The following is a 24,785-nucleotide window of genomic DNA, read 5'->3' as shown; positions in this document are numbered from 1 at the left end:
TTTCTCTCTCTGATAACATCTCGCAAAAAATCCATTGCTTCGTAGAGACTCCACTTCGGTTTGAATCCGTTTCCCATCAATTTGACATGCGCCAATTCGCGCCGATACGATTCCCGCAGCGATTTGAAGGCGCGCGCCACACGCCGCCCCGGCGCATTGAACTCTTTGCCAATCATTTCCCAGGCACGATTCTTCTCTTCTTCGGCGCCCTTGAAATTTGGCAGGCGCGAGTCCCACAGTATTGGATTGTCGTGAACCATTTGGATGAGGCGAAGTTTGTCGGAGGCGTTTCGGCGGACCACTGCAAGTAAATCGAGTGTAAGTAAAAAATTTTCTTTAGTCGATGCATATAGTTGTTGTTGCTGTTGTTGCAACTGTTCAGCTTCAGCAAATTTGCGTTCTTGTTCGAATCTAAATTTCGTATCTAAATATTTTGATTTGGGTTGTTGTCGGTAACGTTTTGAATGTTGTTGCTGCCGCTGCAGCTGCTTCTGATGGCGTTGCAGCGACATTGAATTCAGTTGCCGTTGTTGTAGTTGGTAAAGTTGTTGTAGCCTAGGACTACCTCTACTTCTGCAACTTCGAAGCAATTTCGGGCAAGCCATTGTAGTTGTTATTACTGGACTGGATGTGTGGCTCTCGAAGCCATTATCTCTATTGATATCTACTATTGCAGTCTGAAAGCTTTTGGTATTGTGGTTGTTACTTGTAGCAACTTCACATTCAAACGTTTCCGCCCTTCGGCAAGTGAAATTCGAAAATTTCATATTTACATCTACTATCTCATTATACCGATTTTTAAACGCACATTTTTTTATTTTCTGCGACTGCGTATGAGATGATGGCGTGCCGGCATGCAATAGCTCCACGGCGGCGGCGGCAGCAGCGGAGGTGGCTGAAGCTCTAGTCTTCATGTCCAACGCTGCAGCCAGTTGACTTCCACCGCTCACACTCATTTCACCAACAGGTGTATCCGATTCAGGGGTTGCTACGCGCAATCTGGAATGCGCAGAACACGACGAAGCGCGTGAGGAGTGCGTGGGTGACGGAGGCCCAATGGTTGTTGCTATTGCAGCTGCTTCCAGCAAGGTGCGCGGGGAGGAAACTGGTGACGATCGGAATGATAATGGCGAAGAAGTGGCAGTGGAAACGTTCGACTTTTTAGGTGTTGTTGTTCTCGTTGTGCTGTTGGCTGTGATGGTATCAGATGTGCTGGCAGGAGCGAGGCTGGCACTGAGCGCGTCCATTCACAAAATCTTTACTTAGATATTCACAGTTATTTTTAGCGAGCTTTCGCACAACGGTATGTATTATTAAGTTTGCGCTTTACTTTTGTCGTTAATTTACTGAAGTAGTAAATCTCAGTTTATGTCATGTTTTGCTCGCNTTTACTTAGATATTCACAGTTATTTTTAGCGAGCTTTCGCACAACGGTATTTATTATTAAGTTTGCGCTTTACTTTTGTCGTTAATTTACTGAAGTAGTAAATCTCAGTTTATGTCATGTTTTGCTCGTATCCACTCTACTACTAATTCACTGAAGTCCCAAAGACTCACTGCACCACTACAGGTCTATGCACTGTCAATAGGTTTCAGACATGCCTCCCCTTAATAACCCAGTATCGCTGCTGCAAAATCGTACACTCACTCACTTCTCCCCTCTTCAGTTCTATTATTTTAAAGTTCCTGATTTTCTTTACAAGTTCTGAGTAGTCTATTGCTGCCGATTTTCACTTTTTACTACCCTCTCACGACCAAGTTTAAAAACCAACTAATAAAATCCAGCAAAACACCACTCAACCAACCAACCACCCGAGCCCAAGCCGAGTTGAGCACAAAAACAAGGCAGCAGCGCCAAAGCCAAAATCAACGCGACGAGCAGAGCGCTAGCCAAATGCATGCGATATATGGAAAGAAAACCGCTGTCGGCTAGGGCTGAGCGCGGCCACCGCCATTACAATAACAACAAATCGCGCTTCAAGCCGACGCAGCAGTCGATCCCAAGCCGCACAATACGAAATGCCCACAATAGCAATAGCGAAAAGGAAGGAGTAGAAAGAGAGGGCAAACGGATGAACCAGCCAGCTAGTCAGCCATAAACGATCACTCACTGAACTTATGTTTGTATGTCCATATGCATGGGTGTGTTAATAAGACGAAAATCGTTGATGGTGACGACAGAAAAGTCCCTCAGATGTGTAAGTAGATTTCAATTTGGCTGTTAAAGTGGATTGATATATATCTGCATATGTATAGATGTATGTATGTATGTATGTACAATATGTACATATCGTACATATATATGGTATTGTAACTGTTGTTGGCTGGCGATGTTTTTGCGTTCCCCTTGTTTTGATACGAACTTGCAGGCCAAACTGGCGTTTCTAGCTGAACGCAGCTAACGTCGGCTTCGATATTCTTTGGCTTTATTTGCAAACGAAAGAGAGAAATACGCAGCAATTACTAAAGTATGAGAACAGAAAAATCGGGTTGACATCTCGAATGGTACTCAACTTGTACTACAAATAGCAAAGAAAAATACCGGAGCGGCTCAGCGTACATCAGCCGACATCGCACGGATTCTAACAACCGCACACACACGTATGTATACAGTCCTATCAACAACAACAGCGCGAAAAATATTTAGCACTAACAAAAGAACTCGGCTCAAAATCGCTTTTGTGTTGCCTGCTTACAATTTCTTTGAGTTCGCTGATATGGTCTTCGTCTTACAGCGGCTCGACTATCTCGTTGTTCCATTTTACTGATGATAATTTTCCACATACACACATACATATCGTCGTTTAAAGTACAAAAGCGCGTATCAACAAAATGCAAAACCGCGTATGTGAGTCATATTTCAAAATGGTGCTCCTTTTTATAAAACAATCGCATTTCTGGCTAGTATATTTCAGGACGAATGGATAAGGATTGAGCCAAGAGCTTGTGTGAGCAAATACAATTTTTGGCAGCCAATATCAGTTACGCGGTTTTCCAGAATGACGATACGCGATTTTGTACTTTAAACGATGATATGTATGTACATAGTACATACATACTTGGTATATGGGGACCGCCTTGCCTGCTATGTTTGTTGCACTCGCCTTAACCATAACGGCGACGACTCGGCTCACTAGTTCAAATGGCTGACTGATTTCTTAACAGCCTCGCTTGTTTTCTGGCCGCATCGCTAAAAATTAAACGCTGGCACGCCTGGGAGAGTGCATCTACTCCAACCCTCATTCGTTTGACGCCCAGTGAGCAAAATTCCTCAGAATTAGTTGTGTTTTAGGTTCTTCAATCTCGCAAATGTCTTTTTAGCAATTTTAAAGCATAGACAGGCGGCAGCGTTGATCTGGATTAACGGCACAGTTGATCTGATTAAAATTGTGTTTGGAAAGACGGCAGTAATGGGATTAACGAGCCGCAAGGCAGTTGGTTCGAGTCCCACGGCCAGGAGAATTTTCACTTATTTATTTTTTATTCATTTTATTCTTTCTATTATGAAGTTCTATACATTTTTAACGTGCTTTCAGTTTTGTTGACTTTTTTTAATAAAATTAAACTCTACAAATTTAATTTACTTAATAGTAAATTAAAAATGTGATACAAAATAAAAGAAAGTAAAATTTAATATATAAATCAAACAAAATTAAAAAAATAAAATAAATATAAAAAAAAAAATCGTTGGCAATCGCTCCAACCGAGGATCGAACTTGGCGCCTACGGACTTGTAGCACGCAACCCTCACTATTCGGCTACCGCGGACGCCAAACTCGGTTGCTTTGTTTGCATACTTGTACAAAAGACAACAGCTGACCGTTTTCACCAGTGTTTTCATCGAAAATTCCCCTGATCCGAGTTAATTTCCAAAAATTTTGTGCCTTTATTCCACTGCTTATGCGCATTTGAAAAAGGGAAATGCATGAGTTAATGCAAATAAGCGAGCCCGTTTGTCACCCGCATTAGACTTTTTGCATAAGCCACATTTAACATTAGGGTCGTGTTTACTCATTTCATTTTTACAATTTATGGTCGCACTCGTTACACTGTGTGACGTTGTTTCAGTAAACGAGCAATATCGCTAGCTTAGAGTGAAAGATTGCTTAGTCCGTTTTACAGTAAAAATTATATTTTGATCAGAGCTGCAAACCGCTCCAAAAATCGAAGCAGTTCGGTTCAATGGTTTAAGCCATTTACAGGTCTATTCTGCACGTTACCGAAGATTTTGTAACCGGAAAATTTTATTACCAAAAAATGTTACCAGTTCTTGTCACCGCGATTCTAGGTACGTTGGTAATGCAGTTAAAATATTCAACAATTCAGCTATGAAGAATTGTGCAAATCCCGGCATTGCATATTTCACGGGCAATACTTTGTTACCAGCTTATGAGATGGTAACAAAATTTATCGGATACAAGAGTACACAGAATGCGAAAAGGGTTTAAAAATTTACAGGAACTTTATTTACCGGTTACAAACTTTTTATTACTAGCGCAGAATAGACCTGTTAGAAAAAAAATTTTACTGTAACAATAACTGGTTCATGAGTATCTCTGAACCGCAGTTAGTTACTGTTCAAATGGTTAAATCGAGGGCCGAACTCACAGTGCGTAGTCGATTACTGACAATGGTTAATCTATGGATTTTCATATTTACAGGTCTATTCTGCACGTTACCGAAGATTTTGTAACCGGAAAATTGTATTACCAAAAAATGTTACCAGTTCTTGTCACCGCGATTCTAGGTACGTTGGTAATGCAGTTAAAATATTCAGCTATGAAGAATTGTGCAAATCCCGGCATTGCATATTTCACGGGGCAATAATTTACCGGTTACAAGAGTATACAGAATGCGAAAAGGGTTTAAAAATTGACAGGAACTTTATTTACCGGTTACAAACTTTTTATTACAGAATTATTACGCAGAATAGACCTGTTACTGTGCTCAGTTAACATGAGTTTAAACCAGCATGCCCCTATAGCAGAGGTCGGCAACCTGCCGCTCGCGGGTAGCATTTGGCTCTTTCAGTGTAAAGTTGCGACTCTCCATATGCAAAAATTAGTTTTATACCGGGGACTGACATCTGGTATTTGCATTCTGGTAAATTTATTGTGGACATTAACTTAGTATTTCAGTGTCAAATCATATGTTTCTGAAGAACAACTAGGGATGTCGAAAAAACATCGAGGCGTCGAAAATATCGATGTTTTGCTTCGATGCAACCTATGATGAGTTACCTAGTATTTTGAAGAATATTATAATATTTGGTGACAGACATATGGTATTTTGGAAATGGTACGAAGACATACCAGATATCTGTCCCCGATATTATTATCAAAACTCTCAAAAAACGTGCTACCGATCCACGAATGAGTACCATGTGGGTGAATGGAAGTGCTTTATAAAATAAATATTCAGCAATTCAGCTATGAAGAATTGTGCAAATGCTTGCATTGCATATTTCACGGAGCAATAATTTGTTATCAGCTTATGAGAGAGATGCGAAAAGGGTTTAAAAATCGACAGGCACTTTATTTACCGGTTACAAACTTTTAATTACCAGCGCAGAATAGACTTGTAAATAATAAAGACCTATTCGAATCATCTATATATGTGCATAATTCACAATTCGATTTTCAAAAACGAGAGGTCAAATTAAAGGGCTTGGGCTGTAGATGTGCAATAGGGTTTTACTTTTTCGAAAAAATATGCCATCTGTTAAATAATTACACTAAAGTTATTTGATATTAAATTCGATTTTCAAAAGTGAGGTGTCAAATTAAAGGGCTTAAGGTGAGGATGTTCGATAAGGTTTTACCATGAAAAGAGTTTGCCACCAGTTAAGAAATTAAGCTCAAATTATTTAAAAAGTTAAATCAATTGTTTATTTATAAAGTTAAATCAATTGTTACTATTGTGGATATCAACCAAAATGGTTTTGAAAAGGCTTTATATCTTAACTACGAGTAGAAGGGTTGCCACATGTTTAAAAAATATAATCAAATTTTAATTAAATGAATTTCGTAAGTGAATAAGGTATCACGATCTTGGTGTCAGACAAAAGAGGTTTAAGAAGGTAGTAGTTTGGAAATAATTTAAGGAGGGTTGCCACATATTTGAGAAGTCAAATTAAATTATTTATACTCAGGTTGTATGAAATATTAAAATTGAATATCAAATGAAAGAGTTTTAGAAATATTTAGTTTGAAAATTTAGAATATTTTTGATTTGTTTGAGGATTGCCCCAGTTTAAAAGGTTAAATAAAAATTATTTAATAAATTAAGTAATTATTAAACGGTAAGGGATTTAAAATCCTTTATTACAGAACTTTATTTAAGAGAGTTGCCACGTGTTCAAAAAATAATAAATTTCAACTTAATTCATCAGTTACTTGAAATATTTATAACAATGTCATACGAAAAATATTTAAGGAAATTTGGGTTTAAAGATAATTTTTAAGAGGGTTGCCGCTTAAAAAATCAAATTCAATCTAATTCATCAGTTAATTGAAACATGTATAATATGTAAACAGTAAAACGATTTTAGTTTGAAAATATTTTTAAAGGGGTTGCCACCTGTTGGAGAAGTCGAATTGGTTTTACTTATACACAAGCTACATACATTACTGAAATATCGAAATATTAGTGATTCTGCATTAGGGTGGTCCAAAAATGCATGTGAAAAAGTGAAACCTGAATTTTTATGCTCTCACTACCTAGGATAGTTCTATACCGAAAAAAGTATANGTTTAAAAATTGACAGGAACTTTATTTACCGGTTACAAACTTTTTATTACAGAATTATTACGCAGAATAGACCTGTTACTGTGCTCAGTTAACATGAGTTTAAACCAGCATGCCCCTATAGCAGAGGTCGGCAACCTGCCGCTCGCGGGTAGCATTTGGCTCTTTCAGTGTAAAGTTGCGACTCTCCATATGCAAAAATTAGTTTTATACCGGGGACTGACATCTGGTATTTGCATTCTGGTAAATTTATTGTGNTTTTTTTATTTTGAAATCAAAAAATATTTAGAGGTCGCTCAAAGCGTCCATGTATTTTATAAGGGGAAAAACAGCTTTTCAAAGAAATAGTTAAAAATCAATATTTTTATAACCAGAAAATTCTGATTATTTGCAGAATTCGTATGTATTAAAAAATGGTTAAATAAACAATTTTGTATTATTGTTAAAAGTAANTAATATTTGGTGACAGACATATGGTATTTTGGAAATGGTACGAAGACATACCAGATATCTGTCCCCGATATTATTATCAAAACTCTCAAAAAACGTGCTACCGATCCACGAATGAGTACCATGTGGGTGAATGGAAGTGCTTNATCGAAAAATATTGATTTTCAAGAATTCTATACCGTTTCTACGAAAAATTGTATTTTTCCCATATAACAATACATGGAAAACTTTGAGCGCCTTGAGCGGCCTCTAAATAATTTTTGAATTCAAAATAAAAAATAGGGGTATCCGTTTTTTCGACATAGATCATCCTACGGGGTGAGAGCATTACGATTCCGATATTGCTGTTTTTGGACCACCCTATTCTACATAGATAGAATTTAGAACTTTTTAGCAGTACAGGGAGATTTTAAATTTGATGAAATGAAAATCGATATCATGCCAGACCGTCATCACTCAGAAATGGTGTAGATGAATCATTAAGAATATTTTTGATGTTTTTGAATAGGGTTTCATCTGTTTAAAAAGTTAAATTCAATGTTGGCGTTTTAACGCCATATGTAGCACGCAAGTATTGGAGTACACAGTGAAGTAAAATCAAATAAAAACGTATTTATATCAAATGAAAACGTTTTAAAAAGTAGTATATATATAGGAATTATTCAGTCCAAATAGGCCCATATTAAAATAAAGCATTTTACACTTCAAGGATGGCGTTTTGCATTTCACGCATGCCTTTTATACCCGAACGCACTTGTGCACAAGGGTATTACAACTGTGTTCACATAACGGTTGCTTGTAACAGGCAAAATGAATCAAGATAGATATAGACAAAACTATACATAAATGATCAGAAACGAAACTTGGTACGTATACTTCTTTCCGACGTAGGACGGATGGTATTAAAAATGGACAAAATCGGACAATAACTACGCCTACCTCCCATATAACGGTAGTATTCCCAAATACGAAAATACGGATATTTTAGTAACTACTGTAAAGTGAGAATGGGGAGAGCGAGCGAGCAGTCAGTCAAGTACGAACAGCGAGTCGGAACGGTTCAATAACCGGACATTGAATCGAATACTTTTAACTCTGTATCATATAATTTAATAATAAACATTCCACTTAATTGTTATACTACTACCCGGGTAACATCTTGACACTACTGAAGGTTATTCACCTAAAATTGAAATAACCACGCCTACATCGCATATAACAGTAATTTTGAGAAATACGAAATCTGCGATAAATCAGTGAATACCGAAGCTTATTTATTCAAAATTGATGGTTACAATAATTCTTTATCATGAAATACGTTTATGATAAAATTATCATCACATATATAGTATATCTCGGTAACCGTTGTACCAATCTCGGTACGGTTATTGTGCCAGCCACACGTGATACCGCCCAAATATGACTATATAAGTTTATCTCACTAGTAGTGAACCCGAATGGCGTTAAAACGCCAACATTGAGTTTAACTTTTTAAACAGGTTGAAACACTATTCAAAACAACAAAAAATGTTCCATTAGATTCATATAAAGCCATTTCTGATTGAAGAGAGGTCTCGCACGGTGTCGGTTTTCCTTTTCGTAAAATTTCTAACCACTCCATACCGATAAAAAGTTTTAGCTTAAAAAAATAAAATGTTATTGCACATCTATGTACAATAAAGTGGTCCAAAAATGTATGTAAAAAAATAAGGTCGGATTTTTAATGCCGGCACCCCTAGGATTGTTCTATATCGAAAAAAATATACCCCTATTTTTTTATTTTGAAAAAAAATATAAAAATAGGGAGTGCTCAAAGCGCTNCCCCTAGGATTGTTCTATATCGAAAAAAATATACCCCTATTTTTTTATTTTGAAAAAAAAAAATAAAATAGGGAGTGCTCAAAGCGCTCAAAGTTGTCCATGTATTTTATATGGGGGAAAAACAACTTTTCGTAGAAATAGTGTAGAATTTTTGAAAACCAACTGTTTTCGATCGGAAAACTTTTCTTATCTTCAGGAGATTCCCAGTAATAATACGCAATGGTCTCTTTAACCATTTTTTCATAGTAACTATATTTTATAGGTCCTCCAAAACCCCTAGAAAATGCAATGGAAAAATCTTTATAAAAAATGGTTAAATAAACAATTGGTATTAATACTGGAAGTCTCCTGAAGAGAACCACAGTTTTCCGATTGAAAAATATTGATTTTTAAGAGTTTTATACCATTTCTACGAAAAATGGTTTTTTCTCCATATAAAATACATGGAAAACCCTGAGCGCTTTGAGCACCCCCTAAATATTTTTTGATTTCAAAATAAAAAAATAGGGGTATATTTTTTCGATATAGAACAATCCTAGGGGGTGCCGGCATTAAAATTCCAACTTAATTTTTTTGGACCAATCTAATGTACAGTCCCAGTTTTTTGAGTTCTCATTTTGGAAATTCGAAATAACGGTGTATGAAAATCGAATGACCCAATTAAAAGTATTATCAAACTAAAGTTGCCTTTAAACTCTTTCGTTTCACACTAATATTTAGATATTTCATTTAACTTGTATATAAGTAAAACAAATTCGTGGGATCAAATATGGACAGAAAACAAATAACAACAACAACAACAAAAACAGCAACAACAACATCAAAAACAAATTATAAAGGGACCGGCCCCCTTAAAGCGTCGGAAGGGTCCCGGCCCACTAAACATGGAGCTCAAGCGATGCAGAGTACCTCCACCAGCCGTAGTGCGGTGACAAATAGCGGGAAACCAAGGCCAATGGTGAAACCGGGCCAAGCTCTCGCAAAAACGAAGGAAAGTGGCGGTGGGGATGCTCAAAGGAGTCCACCCCGGGAAACTCCTGGCACCAGTGGATGCCAACCTGGCATGCAGATTGCAACCGGGGATAAGGCTGAATCTGGGGCGCAGGCCCCGGGCGGTCCTCCCGCGACACCCACGGCCTTCACGAGGCCAGAACCAGCTGCAGCGGGCTATCGACAGAGGAAGCTGGCTGCTCTAATCCTGCAAAGGTTCACCGCAATGTCTGACCTGTGTAGCAAGGCGAAAGAAGAGCATATGAAGGAGATCCTCACAGAAATGGACTGGGCAAAGGCAGTCCTGCCCGACTACCGCAAGCCGGAGGAGAAGCAGCCGCAGGCGCCCTCCAGTAAGCGCAATAGATCGGGGGAAAATACGCCCAACCATGCAAAGAGGGTCAGAACGCAGGGGCCTTCTTTTGCTGAAGTAGCCAAGGAGCAGATCCTGCTCGGCGTCATTGATGAGAGCAATGGAGACAGCCTCACCCTGAGGCAGCAATGGAAGTGGGTTAAGGCCGCGATGGCCGACATTGCTATCAACATTATGTTGGAGAATCCGGGACCTCCGCCAGCCTGCAAGGGAGCGGGGTGGTTCCAAAAAAACATCCGCGTTATAGCATGCGAGGATGCTAGATCAGCCGAGAGCCAGAAAGGATCCTGCAAACCATAAGGCTCTATAACCCGGAGCTACCTACCGAAAATTGGAAGGTGGTAAAAATTAACGAAAGCGGTAAAGCGACGATGCAGGTTGTCCTGCTTCTAAATAAGGACTCCATAGAGTTGTTGGAGCAAAAGAGCGGGGTCATCATTACGGCTGTGACATGGCCAAAATTAAGGTCTACAGCAACGACGTAAACGCAGCGAAGAACCTGATCGCGGAGGTAGAGCCGGAAGAGGCCAACAGCGACGTGGAGATGGAGGAAGAATCCGAGCAGGTTGATCCGATGGACGACCTGACCGGGGGTTATGCCTCATCGACGTCTTCGCTGGGGGTCGGACGCATGCTTTGGCTTTATACGGAGGAGGAGTTGATCGAGATGTCGGAAGACGCGGTCGACTCCACCCTGATAGGTGACGTGGGCGGTAACGGCCAAGATGGTGAAGGTACTGCAGACTAACCTTCACCACTGTAAAGCAGCTTCAGCTGCACTGCTGCTCCATCTAACAGCTAAAGGGGCAGCCAACATCGTCCTAATCCAAGAACCTTGGGTGGTGGGACAAAACATTTGTGGGCTGAAAGCGCCGGGCTACATACTGGTAAGCGGAGCCTCAACGGGGAAACCAAGGACGTGCATATTGATAAGTATCACACTAAAGTGTCTCTTTCTTCCACAATTTAGCGACGAGGACACAACAGCGGTCAGTCTAAGTGTAAACGGACGACCAATTAAGATGGCATCCATGTACCTAGCGCACGACAAGGAGGTACCAACTACCTGCATTAAAGACCTAGTGGCCAGCACGAGAGAGGCGCTAATTTTGGGAGGTGACGCGAATGCTCACCATCACACCTGGGGCAGCTCCGATGAAAACGAACGGGGTGAGTCACTTTTTAATTTCATACTTAGTTCTAAGCTTGTTATTGCAAATAGGGGGAATGATCCCACTTTTATTACAAAATCCCGAATGGGAGTTCTGGACGTTACCCTTATCTCTAAGAATGCGGAATGTCTGGTCGGGAAGTGGAAGGTGCTTGAGGAGCACTCCTTTTCCGACCACCGATATATCCAATTCGAGGTATTAGGGGAAACGCCCAAGGCTCCTCTAACTAGAAACTTGCGAAATGCCAACTGGCATAGGTATCGGAAAGAGCTGGATAGGCTTTTGCCACAAGATAGAGAGCCGGCTACTCCAGCAAACCTAGAGGAGCTGGAATATCTTGTCGACCATTTTACGGGGGCCTGCAGTAAGGCAATAGACATTGCATGCCCCAAAAAGCAGCACCGGGGTAGGAAAAAGCCACCCTGGTGGAATGAAGAAATCAGGATTTCACGCAAGAACTGCAGGAAAACCTTCAATCAGGCTACTGCGTCTGGTAGTGAGGGACATTGGGAGACCTACAAGACAACGTTACGGGAGTACAAGAAGCTCCTAAGAAGGTCGAAAAGAACCTCATGGAAAGACTTCTGCAATGGGGTGGAGTCTATCTCAGAGGCAGGCAGGCTCAGAAAGATACTCTCAGGTACTGCCCAGAAAGCCCCAGGATGCTTGCAAAGACCTGACGGCTCCTGGACAGAGACCGAGGAGGAATCACTGGATCTGCTTCTTTGCACACACTTCCCGGGTGCCACGGATAGCATGCCGGTACAGCCACATCTAACTGGAGATCTTTCGGTCACTGGAGATTTCCTCACTAGGGAAAAGGTCATCTGGTCTATTGGGACATTTAAGCCCTATAAATCAGCAGGTCCGGATGGCATTGCCCCCATACAGCTGCAGCAAACACTTCAGCTAAGCTCAGCGTGGCTACACGCTATAATTAAGGGAGTATTAGCTCTTAACCATATCCCTAGAAAGTGGAGGGAATCAAGAGTGGTGTTCATCCCCAAGGCAGGGAAGGTGTCTCACAATAACCCAAAGGATTTCAGGCCCATCACCTTGTCGTCATTTCAACTGAAGGTTATGGAGAGACTGGTGGAGGTCCGTATCAGAGAGTCGGTTGGTGACAGACTCTCTACCACACAACATGCTTATACGAAAGGTAGATCTACAGAAACGGCGCTACATGAAATAGTGTCGTATATAGAGAGATCACTAGACATCAAAGAATATACGCTAGCAGCCTTCCTGGATATAGAGGGCGCCTTTAACAACATCATGCCGGGCGCGATAACGGCAGCACTGACGGGCCTGGGCATCGACTCGCGCTTAGTTGCGCTCGTAAACCAAATGCTGAGATGCAGGGTGGTCCGGGCGGAGCTGGCGGGGGTATCGTTGACCAGGTTCGTAGAGAGGGGCACCCCGCAAGGGGGAGTCCTATCCCCTCTATTATGGGTCGCAGCGGTAAACTCACTGCTGTGTGGCATGGAGGGGGGTGGCTGTAAGGTTATTGCGTATGCGGATGATCTTGCACTAACAGTAAGTGGGAAATTTCCACAGACTCTATGTGACATTATGCAGGTAAAACTGAAGGAAGTCGAGAGTTGGACAAAAAATAACGGGCTAGGGGTAAACCCAAGCAAGACAGAACTTGTACTGTTCACAAGAAGGTACAAAATCCCCCCATTGATAACACCAAGGCTGGCACAGACCACACTAAAATTAAGCGAATCCGCTAAATACCTGGGGATAGTCCTAGATAAAAAATTAAGCTGGATTCAAAACACCGAAGAGCGGGTGCGGAAGGCCACGGTTGCCCTATACAGCTGCAGGAGAGCAATCGGCCAAAAATGGGGTTTAACCCCGAAGCTAGTGCACTGGATATACACCGTCGTGGTGAGGCCCATACTTCTGTACGGGGTAGTGGTATGGTGGCCAGTGCTGGAGAAGAAAGTAAACATTATTAAATTACAAAAAGTGGAGAGAACGGCCCTGATCTGCATTAGTGGTGCTCTCCGCACAACACCTACTATGGCAATGAATACGATCCTCAACATCATACCCATAGATATTATGGGACGACAATACGCTGCGTTTGCAGCCCTAAGACTACAGGGGCTTAAAAGCTGGAAAGCGGCTCGCTGTGGTCACACTACAATTCTGAGAAACCGACAACTACCGAGTACAAAGGACTACTGTGTACCAAGGCTCACTTTCACTAAAGGTTATAGCGTAACGCTACCTAGCAGGGAATCATGGCTCGAAGGAGTTCCGGGGTCTAGAGATGCCATAAGATTCTACACGGACGGCTCCAAACTAGAAAATAGGGTAGGAGGAGGCGTCTACTCGGAGAAATTGGGAATAAAAAGATCATTCCGACTACCTGACCACTGTAGTGTCTTTCAAGCCGAATTGGCAGCCATACAAGAAGCCGTTGACAGCCTAAAACTAGCTGTTATCGCCACTTCGGAAATATATATATACTCAGACAGTGAGGCGGCCCTTATGGCGCTTGACTCTGTCACTATAAATTCGGAAACAGTTGCCAACTGCCGCAAATCACTTAACGTGATGGCAGAGCAGTTCGCTTTGCACCTGGTATGGGTACCGGGGCACAGTGACATACCAGGAAATGAGAAGGCAGACGAGCTTGCAAGGGCGGGTACTTCCTCTCCACTTTCACCAGCCTGGAAGAGGGTGGGTATGCCACTCGCTTCCTGCAAGCTCTTACTAAGGGAGAACTTCCTTGAAGAAGCGGCCTCCAGATGGGAGCGCACTGAAAACTGTAATACAACGAAGCTTACATGGCCAAAATGGGATGTACGGAGATCGAGAGAAATTCTCACTCTCAATAAAGGCGATATGTCACTGGCCATTGGTCTGCTCACAGGACATATTCTGATAGGAAGGCACGCAGAACGCCTCGGGGTTAGTCACAACGACTACTGCAGGAGCTGCCACGACGAAGAAGAGCCTGAATCAATAAGGCACTTACTCTGCGATTGCCCAGAACTAGGCAGGAAAAGACAGGAATTCCTAGGTATAGGTCTTCTAGACGATCTACGCGCGACTGCTAAGTTTGGAATACGGCAGTTGCTAAGGTTTGCAGACTCCACAAACTGGTTTAAGGAGTAGGGGTTTTTTTTGGATCCATGTGGTATCACAATGGGCCCTGATCGGGCCTAAGTGTGCTGGCGCCCTCTGGGCCTAGCAGCCACTTCAACCTAACCCTAACCTAAAACAAATTCGACTTTTTAAACAGGTGGCAACCCTCTTTAAAAGTATTTTCCAACTAAAATCTTTTTAGATTTTTTTCGCTTGACATTGTGATACATATTTCAATTAACTGATCAATTATGTTGAACTTCATTTTTCTAACACGTGGCAACCCTCCTAAATACAGTTCAGAAATAAATTATTTTCAAACTCATTTCGATTGATACCCATATTTTGACAATCTATTTAACATATTAAATAACTTGAATTTAATTTTTTCAACAGGTGGCAACCCTCAGACACATAAAGTTTATGTAAATTGTCAAACTAAATATTTCATTTTACAACCATATTTAATATTTCATATAACTTTGGTATAAATTAATTTAATTCGACTTTTAAAACAAGTGGCAACCCTTCCCAAAATAATTTCATACTATAACCTTCTTAAACCCCTTTTTTCTGACACTCATATGGTGATACCTTATTCACTTACCTAATTCCTTTAATTAAAATTGGATTAGATTTTTTAAGCATGTGGAAACCCTACTACACGTAGTTATGGTATAAAGTCTTTTAAAAACAATTCGGTTGATACCCATGTTATAACAATTTATTTAACTTTTTTTATAATTTGAGTTTAATTTCTTAACAGGTGGCAACTGCTTTCGAAAAATTTCGACCTTACTGCAACTCTACAGTCCAAGCCCTTTAAATTAGAACCTCATTTTTGAAAATCAAACCAACGGTGCGGATTATGATGACACTGATTAGTAAATAATTAGAGTTTAATTGTTTAACAGGTGGCAACTCTTTTCGAAAAAATAAAACCTTATTACACATCTACATCCAAAGCCCCTTAATTTGACACCTCACTTTTGTAAATCGGATGAGCGGTGCAGATCTGTTGACCTGGACAAAAAATCCCTTCGTATATTATATATATAGATGTATAACTGAACGGTATATCGAAGGTGTTTAAAATAGCGATAAAACCACCCCTGCTTACCATATAGCGGTAGTTTTTGGAACGGTGAAAAACATATATTTAATACTTGCGCCGGGTATTTAATGTTCCGCCTGAACTTAAACTTTCTTACTTGTTCATAACTAAGAAAGAGTACATATCGCATACCTAAAGTCTGATCAACTCAAACAAAATTTTGGACGATTTTTTTTGCAAAAATCAATTCATAGGACTTACATCCAATTAATGGAAATATTTTTTTCTTTATCATTACACATTAAAAAAAAACTACATTAACTAAAAAACTACTGTTATTCCTGTTTTATTATCAATTGCATTGAATCTGTACGGTCCACGAGGTGTTTAATTTCCCTCTCTGGATTTTTGAGTTAGCTCACTTTGGATCTAGGTGTGCGATATGTATACCAACCATGCACAGCGGTTGGGGTGCCAACCGTACTATAATATATAGTATTGTGCTATTTTTCCGATACTGTTGGAAAAAATATAGCACTCGAAAATACTTTTATCTCTTCAGCTATAAATATAAATATATTTCAGTAATTTGCAAGAACAAATGTTTATTAAAATGGATGACCTTTTTACTAAATGACAATATTGTATGAAATATTATTTAAAGTAAAAGATCATAGTGGGTTTATAATTAAAAATGGCAACATATTTTTAAAAACACTAAGAAAGAATTAACAAATTTACCTAAAATTATTGCTGTTCTACTCTCTATTCCAGCAATTTCGGCATTAACAGGAAGAACTTTTTTTTAAAATAAAATACTATATGTATTTGAAGTGTGCTATAGTTTTTCCGATTTTTTTGAAAAAGTACTATAAATATCTCAGAAAATGTTGCCAACCCTACACAGCGGTGACAGTTGTGTTAACACAAACACAACAAGTTTGTCTGTACAAATGCACTATTCGCGTGCTACGGTGTTGATTCAAACTCAACATTTGACAGCACATTTACATGTTCGGCTGTAGCTGAGTGCACAAAGATTCTTGATATAATTTGTTGATTTCCAGAGGGTCTGGGTTCAAATTCCATTACAGCAAAACATGCAAATTAAATATTACTTTTTTTGTTTTTTTTAAGCGTCCGAAAAGTGCAAAATGGTTCATTTTGATATGGGCGTATTTGAATTGACTTCCATTATACACTATTTTTGAATTAGTTTTCATTTAATTTAAATATATTTTTATTTGATTTTATTATTTTCCCCCCTTAGTGAATATAATTGAATGACCGCCGCGAATAACGTTGTAAGCGACAATTTTCTTAGAACAAGTTTCTTTAACTTTAACGATATTAATGTGCAATGTACATTTTACATTAATATTCTATACTTTAAGAGGAAGTTTATTGAACACTCCTGTACCGAAAAAGTAGAAACCAAAATCACGAGAGCTTCTGTATATGCGTCAGTAAACACATTTTCTTTTTATTTCTGCGAAATTATAATCTTGTCGCTTACAACGTTATTCGCGGCGACCATTCAATTGTTTAGCGGAAAACCTTAAAATGTTCGTATGTACGTTCACATATGTAGAGATTATCCTAATTTTCGAGCTTAAGTCCTAATCTGTAATTTAAAAAACAGATTAGCTATACAAAATTCCTCCACGTTACCCCACGTTAATCTGTAATTATAATATAATTATAAACAAGCACGAAAAATTTACAGCCAGTAATCCGTGATTTGACTTTGTAAACAAATGAGCTTTGATTGAAATTATATTTATGTATACCTAATCGTCTCTAAGTTTCATACATATAATGAAAATCTGACCTTTTATTCAGAGGAATAGCGATACGAAACATTTACATATGTAAACAAGACAAAAAGCACTATAAAATGCCCTTTTAGTGAGCCTCTTGTAAAAAAAAAGTATTACTCAGCAAATATGATATTCAGATGGTGGAATGTATAGTTAACACAACTGTGAATAATCATCAGTTTCGCTGACTGGGTTATTAAGCTGGCTGCAATAACTCACTAGTGTACTCTCTTATTTAATTAATTGTGAGCGATAGCGAAAATTTTTCTGCGCGTATATGAATACATACATATATGTACATATGTATATGTACATTGTATATATACATGCATAGACCCATCTGTACTACATTTCCTACATAAAAACAAATTTAGAAAAATTATGCTTATAATCATTCCTCCACATACAGCCATGCTTTTGATTGGAAAAGAGAGGCTCATAAGATCTTATCTTATTGTGGTTGAAACTATGGCTTATGTCTGCACTTCGATGAAAGGTTCCTTTGACCAAACCTAATCTGTTATATGTTTTTGGGGTCGCTGAACACGAATCTGAAGTCCGTTTTTCTAACCTCAAAAACCATCTCGGATTTTACGTGACAGAGAACATCCGAGGTGTTTTTTGAGGTTAGGAAAAAATCTAGACGTGATGGACTTCAGATTCGTGTTCAGCGACCCCAAAAACATATAACAGGCTAGGTTTGGTCAAAGGAACCTTTCATTTCATTCATTTAATTTCATTTCTTATTTTCTTTTTAGGCTGTTTGAAAATTTACCGCCTAAAATGCCCAAAAAAATCATACAAAAAATATGTTTCCGTTCATTTATTTTTGAGAAATACAAAAACGCAAATCTGGCAAGCCTGATTCTCTCACCACTCAAGTTTCGTAAGGCCGTAATATATTTTTTCCGCCGAAACCCCACGGTGCGACGTCGTAAACTTTTTCGAAATTTTAGCCGTGAACAGGGCCGTGATAAATTAAGGCCCCAGTGAATTGTGAACACAAAATGCCAATTTTTAACCACTGTGCGATGGTGGACTAAAATGGATTTGTTAGCAGACCCTTTTTAGAGCACTACTTCTCAGTAAGTTTTGAGGTTGCTTGCAATTTAGATACTAGAGACTGTATTCGTTGCAGCCCTTTCTTCAATAAGCCAGCTGCAAAAATGGGTGCAAATAAGCGATATGTGGTATTTAAAGCCATAGTTATGAAACTTCAACTTGTTGAGTAAAATACTTAGAATATGATGGAACAGAAGAAAATTACCTAAATGAATTTAAGCCCACATATCCGCATTTGTCGGCGTGCCAAGTGGCCAACGGCTTAGAGCAATCGCAACCCTCCCAACGCTCAAACGATTTAAACACATTTGCTGCGCATGTGTGCTTGGCCATCAGCACGGGTGCTCAGTTTCAATTGCTAAAAGGCATACTGTTCAGTTATATGTATATCCATATACATACATATACATATGTACATATAAATACCCTGTGGGGAAAATCTCTAGTTTTGAACTGGTGCGCTCCTAGTACATTTAGAACCACACTAGTTCACGATAAATCTCTTTTGCATGCAAGCAAATGGCGAATTTAACACAGCTATGTCATAGGAATTGGAAATTGTCCCCCGCTGCATTACCTTTTCTATAGTTCAGAACCAGTCCTAAATTCGACATATGGGATCTAGTTCGCTTTGCACCCCATTTTCTATAGTTTCGAACCAGTGGTAAACGAAAAAAGTAACAATATGTTTTCTTTTTGGGTTACCATGGTAGCAATTTTTATTATTTGCAGAGAAATGTATTTTCAATCTGAAATCAAACTTGTTTGAATGAATGGAAATTAAATTGTGCATTTGAAAACACGTTTACATACGTTTGGCTGTAGCTAAATTTGCAGAGGTGCTGACTGTTATTGGTTATATTCCAGAGGGTCCCATAATCTTAAGATGTTAACAGAAATATTAGTTTTGTATTACCAAACTATGAAAAAGCATCTGCGACGTGCAGACTGGAAGCGTATTTGAACGAAAAACCCGCCAAGCAAAAATCTATTTAAAGCAAACAAGCACCCGCTGCATCCCTTTTTCAGTAGTTTCGAACTAGTTCAAAATTCGCCAAATGAGATCTAGTTCGTTCTACATGTCTTTTTCTATAGTTTTGAACCAGTTCTAAATTCGTCATTTTAGATATAGATTTCTAAAATTGTTTTTTAAAAGTACCACATAGCGCTGCTTTTGAACTGGTGGCGATCTAGTTACTATCGGACTGGTTCGTTTTTGGCGATAAAGATCTAATACGGGACTACAAATTTGGTTCACCAGTTCGGGGTTTCCCAACAGGGTACTTACATAAATAACATACAATCATATATTTCGCGTAAAGAAGCTGTGTACGGATGCGTTATGAGCCTTGTGTGTTTAAAGGCCCAGTAAGAAATAGGTTCATCCAATCTTAATTTTAGACCGCTCCTTTACGAGCAATGGATTACTGCACAAATCAACGAGCCTCGTTCATTTTATACTACCATTTAACATTGAACGTCCTTACGGGCGTAGTCATTTTGAGCTCCCAACGGAGGACACAGGGAGTATTCTTCTTTTGTATACATACATGCATATATAACATTCATACAGCATTTATGAAAACTAAAGAAACTGCTCGCATATTGCTTCAAATGGAAGCACAAGTCTTCATTGCTTGATTCTGGTATTAATCCATAAATTTTTTACTGGGTTACTCTTGCCTCATATTTAGCAGTGCATTTTCAATAGCCAACTGCACATTTTTCCTCTTTTAGTGTGTTCCGGCCACGCTTCACTTTTTGTTGTCAATTGGGTTCCCATCTCATTTATGGTAGAATTCTCCGTACACCGTTTCTATTATGGCTACAGTGACCAGATTTCTGGGGAGGAAAATCGGGGCATTTCATAAAGCATCCAATCCGAACATACTATTTGTTTTTAGAATAAAATGACACTACATCTTTTAATACAGTTTTCTTTGTAGTTGGTTGAATCAAGGTTAAACGCAAAGTATAATTTTATGTATACATATGTACATATGTATATGTACGTATATTTTTTATGTACATAAACTGGCGATTAAAACTGCGTGTATGGTGATTTTTTCAAGTATTTACAATGTTTTTCAAATAAATTTTTTGTTATGTTTTTTATAAAAATACTATCCATGCTTAAAAAAACCAAATACATACATCAATCAAATTTTAGAAGAAAGGAACACATTTCCATCAAAATTTTGAAGTTTTTAAACTGAATTTCTGTTTGCAAATGGTCTTGCGCATTTTCTTCAAATTCATCTTTATATGGAAAAAAGCCATCAGCAGAAAAGTATGTATCAAAAATCCACGCGATTTTTAGCCGCGTAAAACTTGCACTCTTTTACTACATTTTTATGAGCCATGTAGCTGCATATCCAATAATTTAGATTAAAAAGTTCAAATTTTTTATGGAAATTCGTTGCATTTTTCTGACGTTTGTATTAAGTTTGAATTATTTATAAAAAATAACAAAAAATAAATATTTAAAATAAAATCAGCATGCTCACAGTTTTGATTACCAGTGTTACTTTGTTTTGTTCAAATGATATTGAACTTTTACTTATAAACGGTTTTGTTGTTCCATAGGAGAATAAATCAATTATTTGTTGAATACATTTAGTTTTATTTGTCCCCCGAAAAATACCGCTTTTTCTTTCTCAGTTGTACCCCAAGTCCCCAAATTAGCTCTTATCTCTATCCTTTCGGCATTTTAGGTCTGGCAACCCTAATACACATAATATATACAATGGCGAGAATGTAATTAGGGAGGAGATATTTTGGCAAGTTTTGCCTACTTTTCCTTGTTTAAAAAATGTTTTATATTTTATATTAAAATATAGCTTACCATCTAAAACAAATCATGTAAGTCAAAATCTCAAACAATGTAGAACATTTATAAAATTTCGATGAATTTTAACAAATGTTGATCAAAAATTTAAACACTTTAACAGATTTTTAAAATTGTTTCGAGGATGGAGTTTTTAGCCCGTTAAATTTTAGTATAACAAAGTACGAAATTGAAGGTGCTTGGACTTACCTTTGATTTTTGGCAATTTTTTGTATGCGCATTTCCTTCCAAAAAAAGAAAAAATCGCGAAAAATCAACGGAAAGTGTCCTACCTACTTAAAATTTGCACTTTGAATTGAATGGGCTACAAAACTGCATATTAAGAATATTTCTAAGAAATCTGATTAACAAGCTGAAAATTTTGATGAAACCTTGTCGAATTTAGCTAATTTTTGTACATTTGAGAATTTAACTTACATGGTCTTTGTTAGATAACGAGCTATAGACAAAAATAAACATTAAATAATTAAATAATAATAATCGAAAGGGGAATAGCTAAAATGTCTGTTCCCTATTTATATTTTCGCCACTGTATCTACATGAATTTTTTGAGTGAATTAGTTTTTTTTTATAATTTCACTAAATTCAAGTTAGAATCTTTTAATGAAAAAAAGTTAACAAATAAGTATAAAAACCTTTTAAAAAAAGACTCAAAAACTGCAATATAGCGAGAGTAACAGTTTTGTAGAATAAAACATAACCAAAGATCATAGAAAATAAGGATGCTGGCTATGTTTGTGGCTCTCTTATATTCTAGGTTCTTCGTGATAACGAAAGTGCTACCACGTTTCTACGAAAAATTGTTTTTGGGCCAGAATACAGGGAGACTCTTATTTAATTAATAAAGAAAACACTGAAAATCGGGATTTAATCGGTACAAATATGAAAAATCGGGACACTTATATGTCCCGACATTTAAGAAATATTCAGCGGGACAATTTTCTCAAAGTCGGTACTGTCCCGCCAAATCGGTAGTTATAGCAATCAATAGAGTGTGCAATGCATGAAGACGATAACGAATGGAAATAAGTATGTACATTATGTAGACTTTGTCAAATAAAACGAACCTGTCTTCCTATGAAAATTTCATTGTCGGTTACAAACAAATTATGTCGGCAAAATTTCAGTCCTCTATCTTAATTTTTCTGTTGCCGCACGCCAAAATAAGAATTTTCAATGAAAAAAAAAGTTTCGCAACTTTTTTGTAACAAATGTTACAAATAAAAACACCTTAATTTAGTTTTGTAAGGAAGTAAGTTCTAAACAAAGATGGTCTTACATCAAATTTAAAAAACGAACTTCGTGTTTTTTTAGGGCTAATAAATAATTACTTTTTGAAATTTTATGATTTGAACAAAATAGTTACCATACTGTCGTTGATCCCTCCTCCGCTAAATCATTAATCAGACATTATCGGTGGGGTGCAAGGTAGCGTCCTCGTCTTTCCCCCTGGGTACCGGGCGAGTGCACTCCACTCCTCTGGTTCGGGCTGCTTTTGACGATGAACAAGAGGGCGACCCCCTAATCCAGGGTATTCTGCGACACCGTGCCCATTGGCAGTAGAACAATCAATATTAATTTTCCATTATTTTGCATTAACAAGTTTTAGAGGAGAGTAGCCACCTGTGTAAAACATTTCGATAAATTAAGTTGATAAAAAATTAATTACAATGTATGTATTACAATTTGGATATAGAATTGAATGCTTGATGGAAAATATTTTGGAAGTGCGTTGCCAGATTTTTAAAAATTTGAATTCAAACAAATTAAGAAGATTAATAACATATTCCCTGTAGGGAAACGAACTAGTGCGGAACTGGTTCGGTTCTAGTGCGTTTGGAACCATGACTAGTACGCGTTAGTTCTCTTTTGCATGCTAGCGACTGGCGAATTTAACATTGCGATTTCCTAGGAAGTGTCAATTGTCCCCCGTTGCATTCCTTTGGCTCTAGTTCCGAACCAGTTCTAAATTCGACAGATAAGATCTAGTTCGTTTTGCATCCCTTTTTCTATAGTTCCGAACCAGCTCCAAATTCGACAGATGAGATCTAGTTCGTTCTGCATCCCCTTTTCTTTAGTTCCAAACCAGTTCCTAATTCGACAGATGAGATCTAGTTCGATCTGCATAAATTTTTTATAGTTCCCAACCTGTTATAAATTCGTCACCTTAGATCTACATTTCTAATCAGGCTTGTCGAAACATTTCCCTTCTATATTAAATAAGATCGGTTGAAGGAAGGACAATACAATCACAAATGTTTAAAAGCATTTATTAAAAATTTATAAACCATATTAGTAGTAGTAGTAGTATTAAACTTAAGTAGTAAGCAAAAAACAAAAGTGCGTTCTGCTTAAAAGTAAAAATATTAGTTCACTTTGTCTTACTTGTCTAAATTTAAGCATATTGATTTTTAAGTAAATTCAGTTCTTTTTAAGCTTATATGTATATGAAGTACTTCGAAAGTTTTTGTCGTACTTAACTTAAATAAGATATACAGTCAGTCAATAAAGTTTAGGTACAGTGAAGTTTTTACAATACCGGCAACTATTTTTTAAATATTTTATTTTTCCCTAATTTTTTATAAAAATATGGTTAATTCTACACCAAAAACCCCAAAAATCAGAGTTCCAAACCTTATGCAAAATTAAAGAAAACTGCGAATTTCCATCCAAGTATTGCAATTTACACTCTTTAGAAAAAAGTTAAGTACTCAGTTATTAGCCCATTCAATTTTAGTATAACAAAGTGCAAGTTTGAGGTAGCTAGGACTTACCATTGATTTTTAGCAATTTTTTTTTGTTTGGTAAGTCCTAGCTTCCTCACACTTGCACTTCATTATACTAAAATTGAATGGGCTAAAAAACTTTTTCTAGAGAGCGTAAATAGAAAGTGAATTATTTTAATGAAATTTTGCAGAATTTTCTTAAATTTTGCACAAGGTTTGGAACTCTGATTTTTGGGGATTTTGTTGTAGAATTGACCATATTTTTATAAAAAATTACCGAAAACTAAAATATTAAAAAAATAGTTGCCCGTATTGTAAAAAATTCGTTGTACCTAAACTTTATTGACTGACTGTATTAAGGTAGCTGTGGTGGATTGCATAAAAAAACTTAATTTGTCTTTTCTTAAAAAAAAGGTAGCTCTGGTGGCTTGCATTTTTAAATAAATTTAGTGAGAAAGTGGTAATTATTTTGACACTTTTTTTTTAAATGCCTCTTTTTCTGCAACTGCATTGCCTTTCTCAATTGTCCTTCAGGATCTTGGCCTTTGTTTATGGAATCACTAAGTATAATGATTATTAAGCAACTCAAAAACTATACCAGCGTGATTACCGACGTATCC

The 24,785-nt window shown here is 37.8% G+C and overlaps 1 protein-coding gene across 7 annotated transcripts in view; it reads right to left on the bottom strand.

The window, feature by feature from the left end:
• Positions 1-22,917, bottom strand: part of Mes2 (Mesoderm-expressed 2) — a 64,123-nt gene extending 41,206 nt beyond the window's left edge. Inside the window, exons 1-2 of one of the 7 annotated variants that reach the window (XM_017616507.1) lie at positions 22,806-22,917; positions 1-301 (exon numbers count right to left, since the gene is read on the bottom strand). In XM_017616507.1, coding sequence (XP_017471996.1) covers positions 1-260 — 260 coding nt within the window. In that variant the 5' untranslated portion in view covers positions 261-301; positions 22,806-22,917. Of the gene's footprint in view, positions 1,376-2,560; positions 2,578-2,696; positions 2,713-3,059; positions 3,145-22,805 lie in introns of those variants that run through there. The other 6 variants (XM_017616506.1, XM_017616509.1, XM_017616508.1 and 3 more) reach the window with 6 other exon arrangements.
• Positions 22,918-24,785: the final 1,868 nt, after the last annotated feature.

The sequence above is a fragment of the Rhagoletis zephyria genome, unplaced genomic scaffold (assembly GCF_001687245.7).
Source record: "Rhagoletis zephyria isolate East Lansing unplaced genomic scaffold, Rhagoletis_zephyria_1.1 Rzeph_scaffold_01218, whole genome shotgun sequence".
NCBI classification, from domain to species: domain Eukaryota; kingdom Metazoa; phylum Arthropoda; class Insecta; order Diptera; family Tephritidae; genus Rhagoletis; species Rhagoletis zephyria.
The sequence above is the reverse complement of the archived record's forward strand: the minus strand, read 5'-3'. Positions and strand labels throughout refer to the sequence as shown.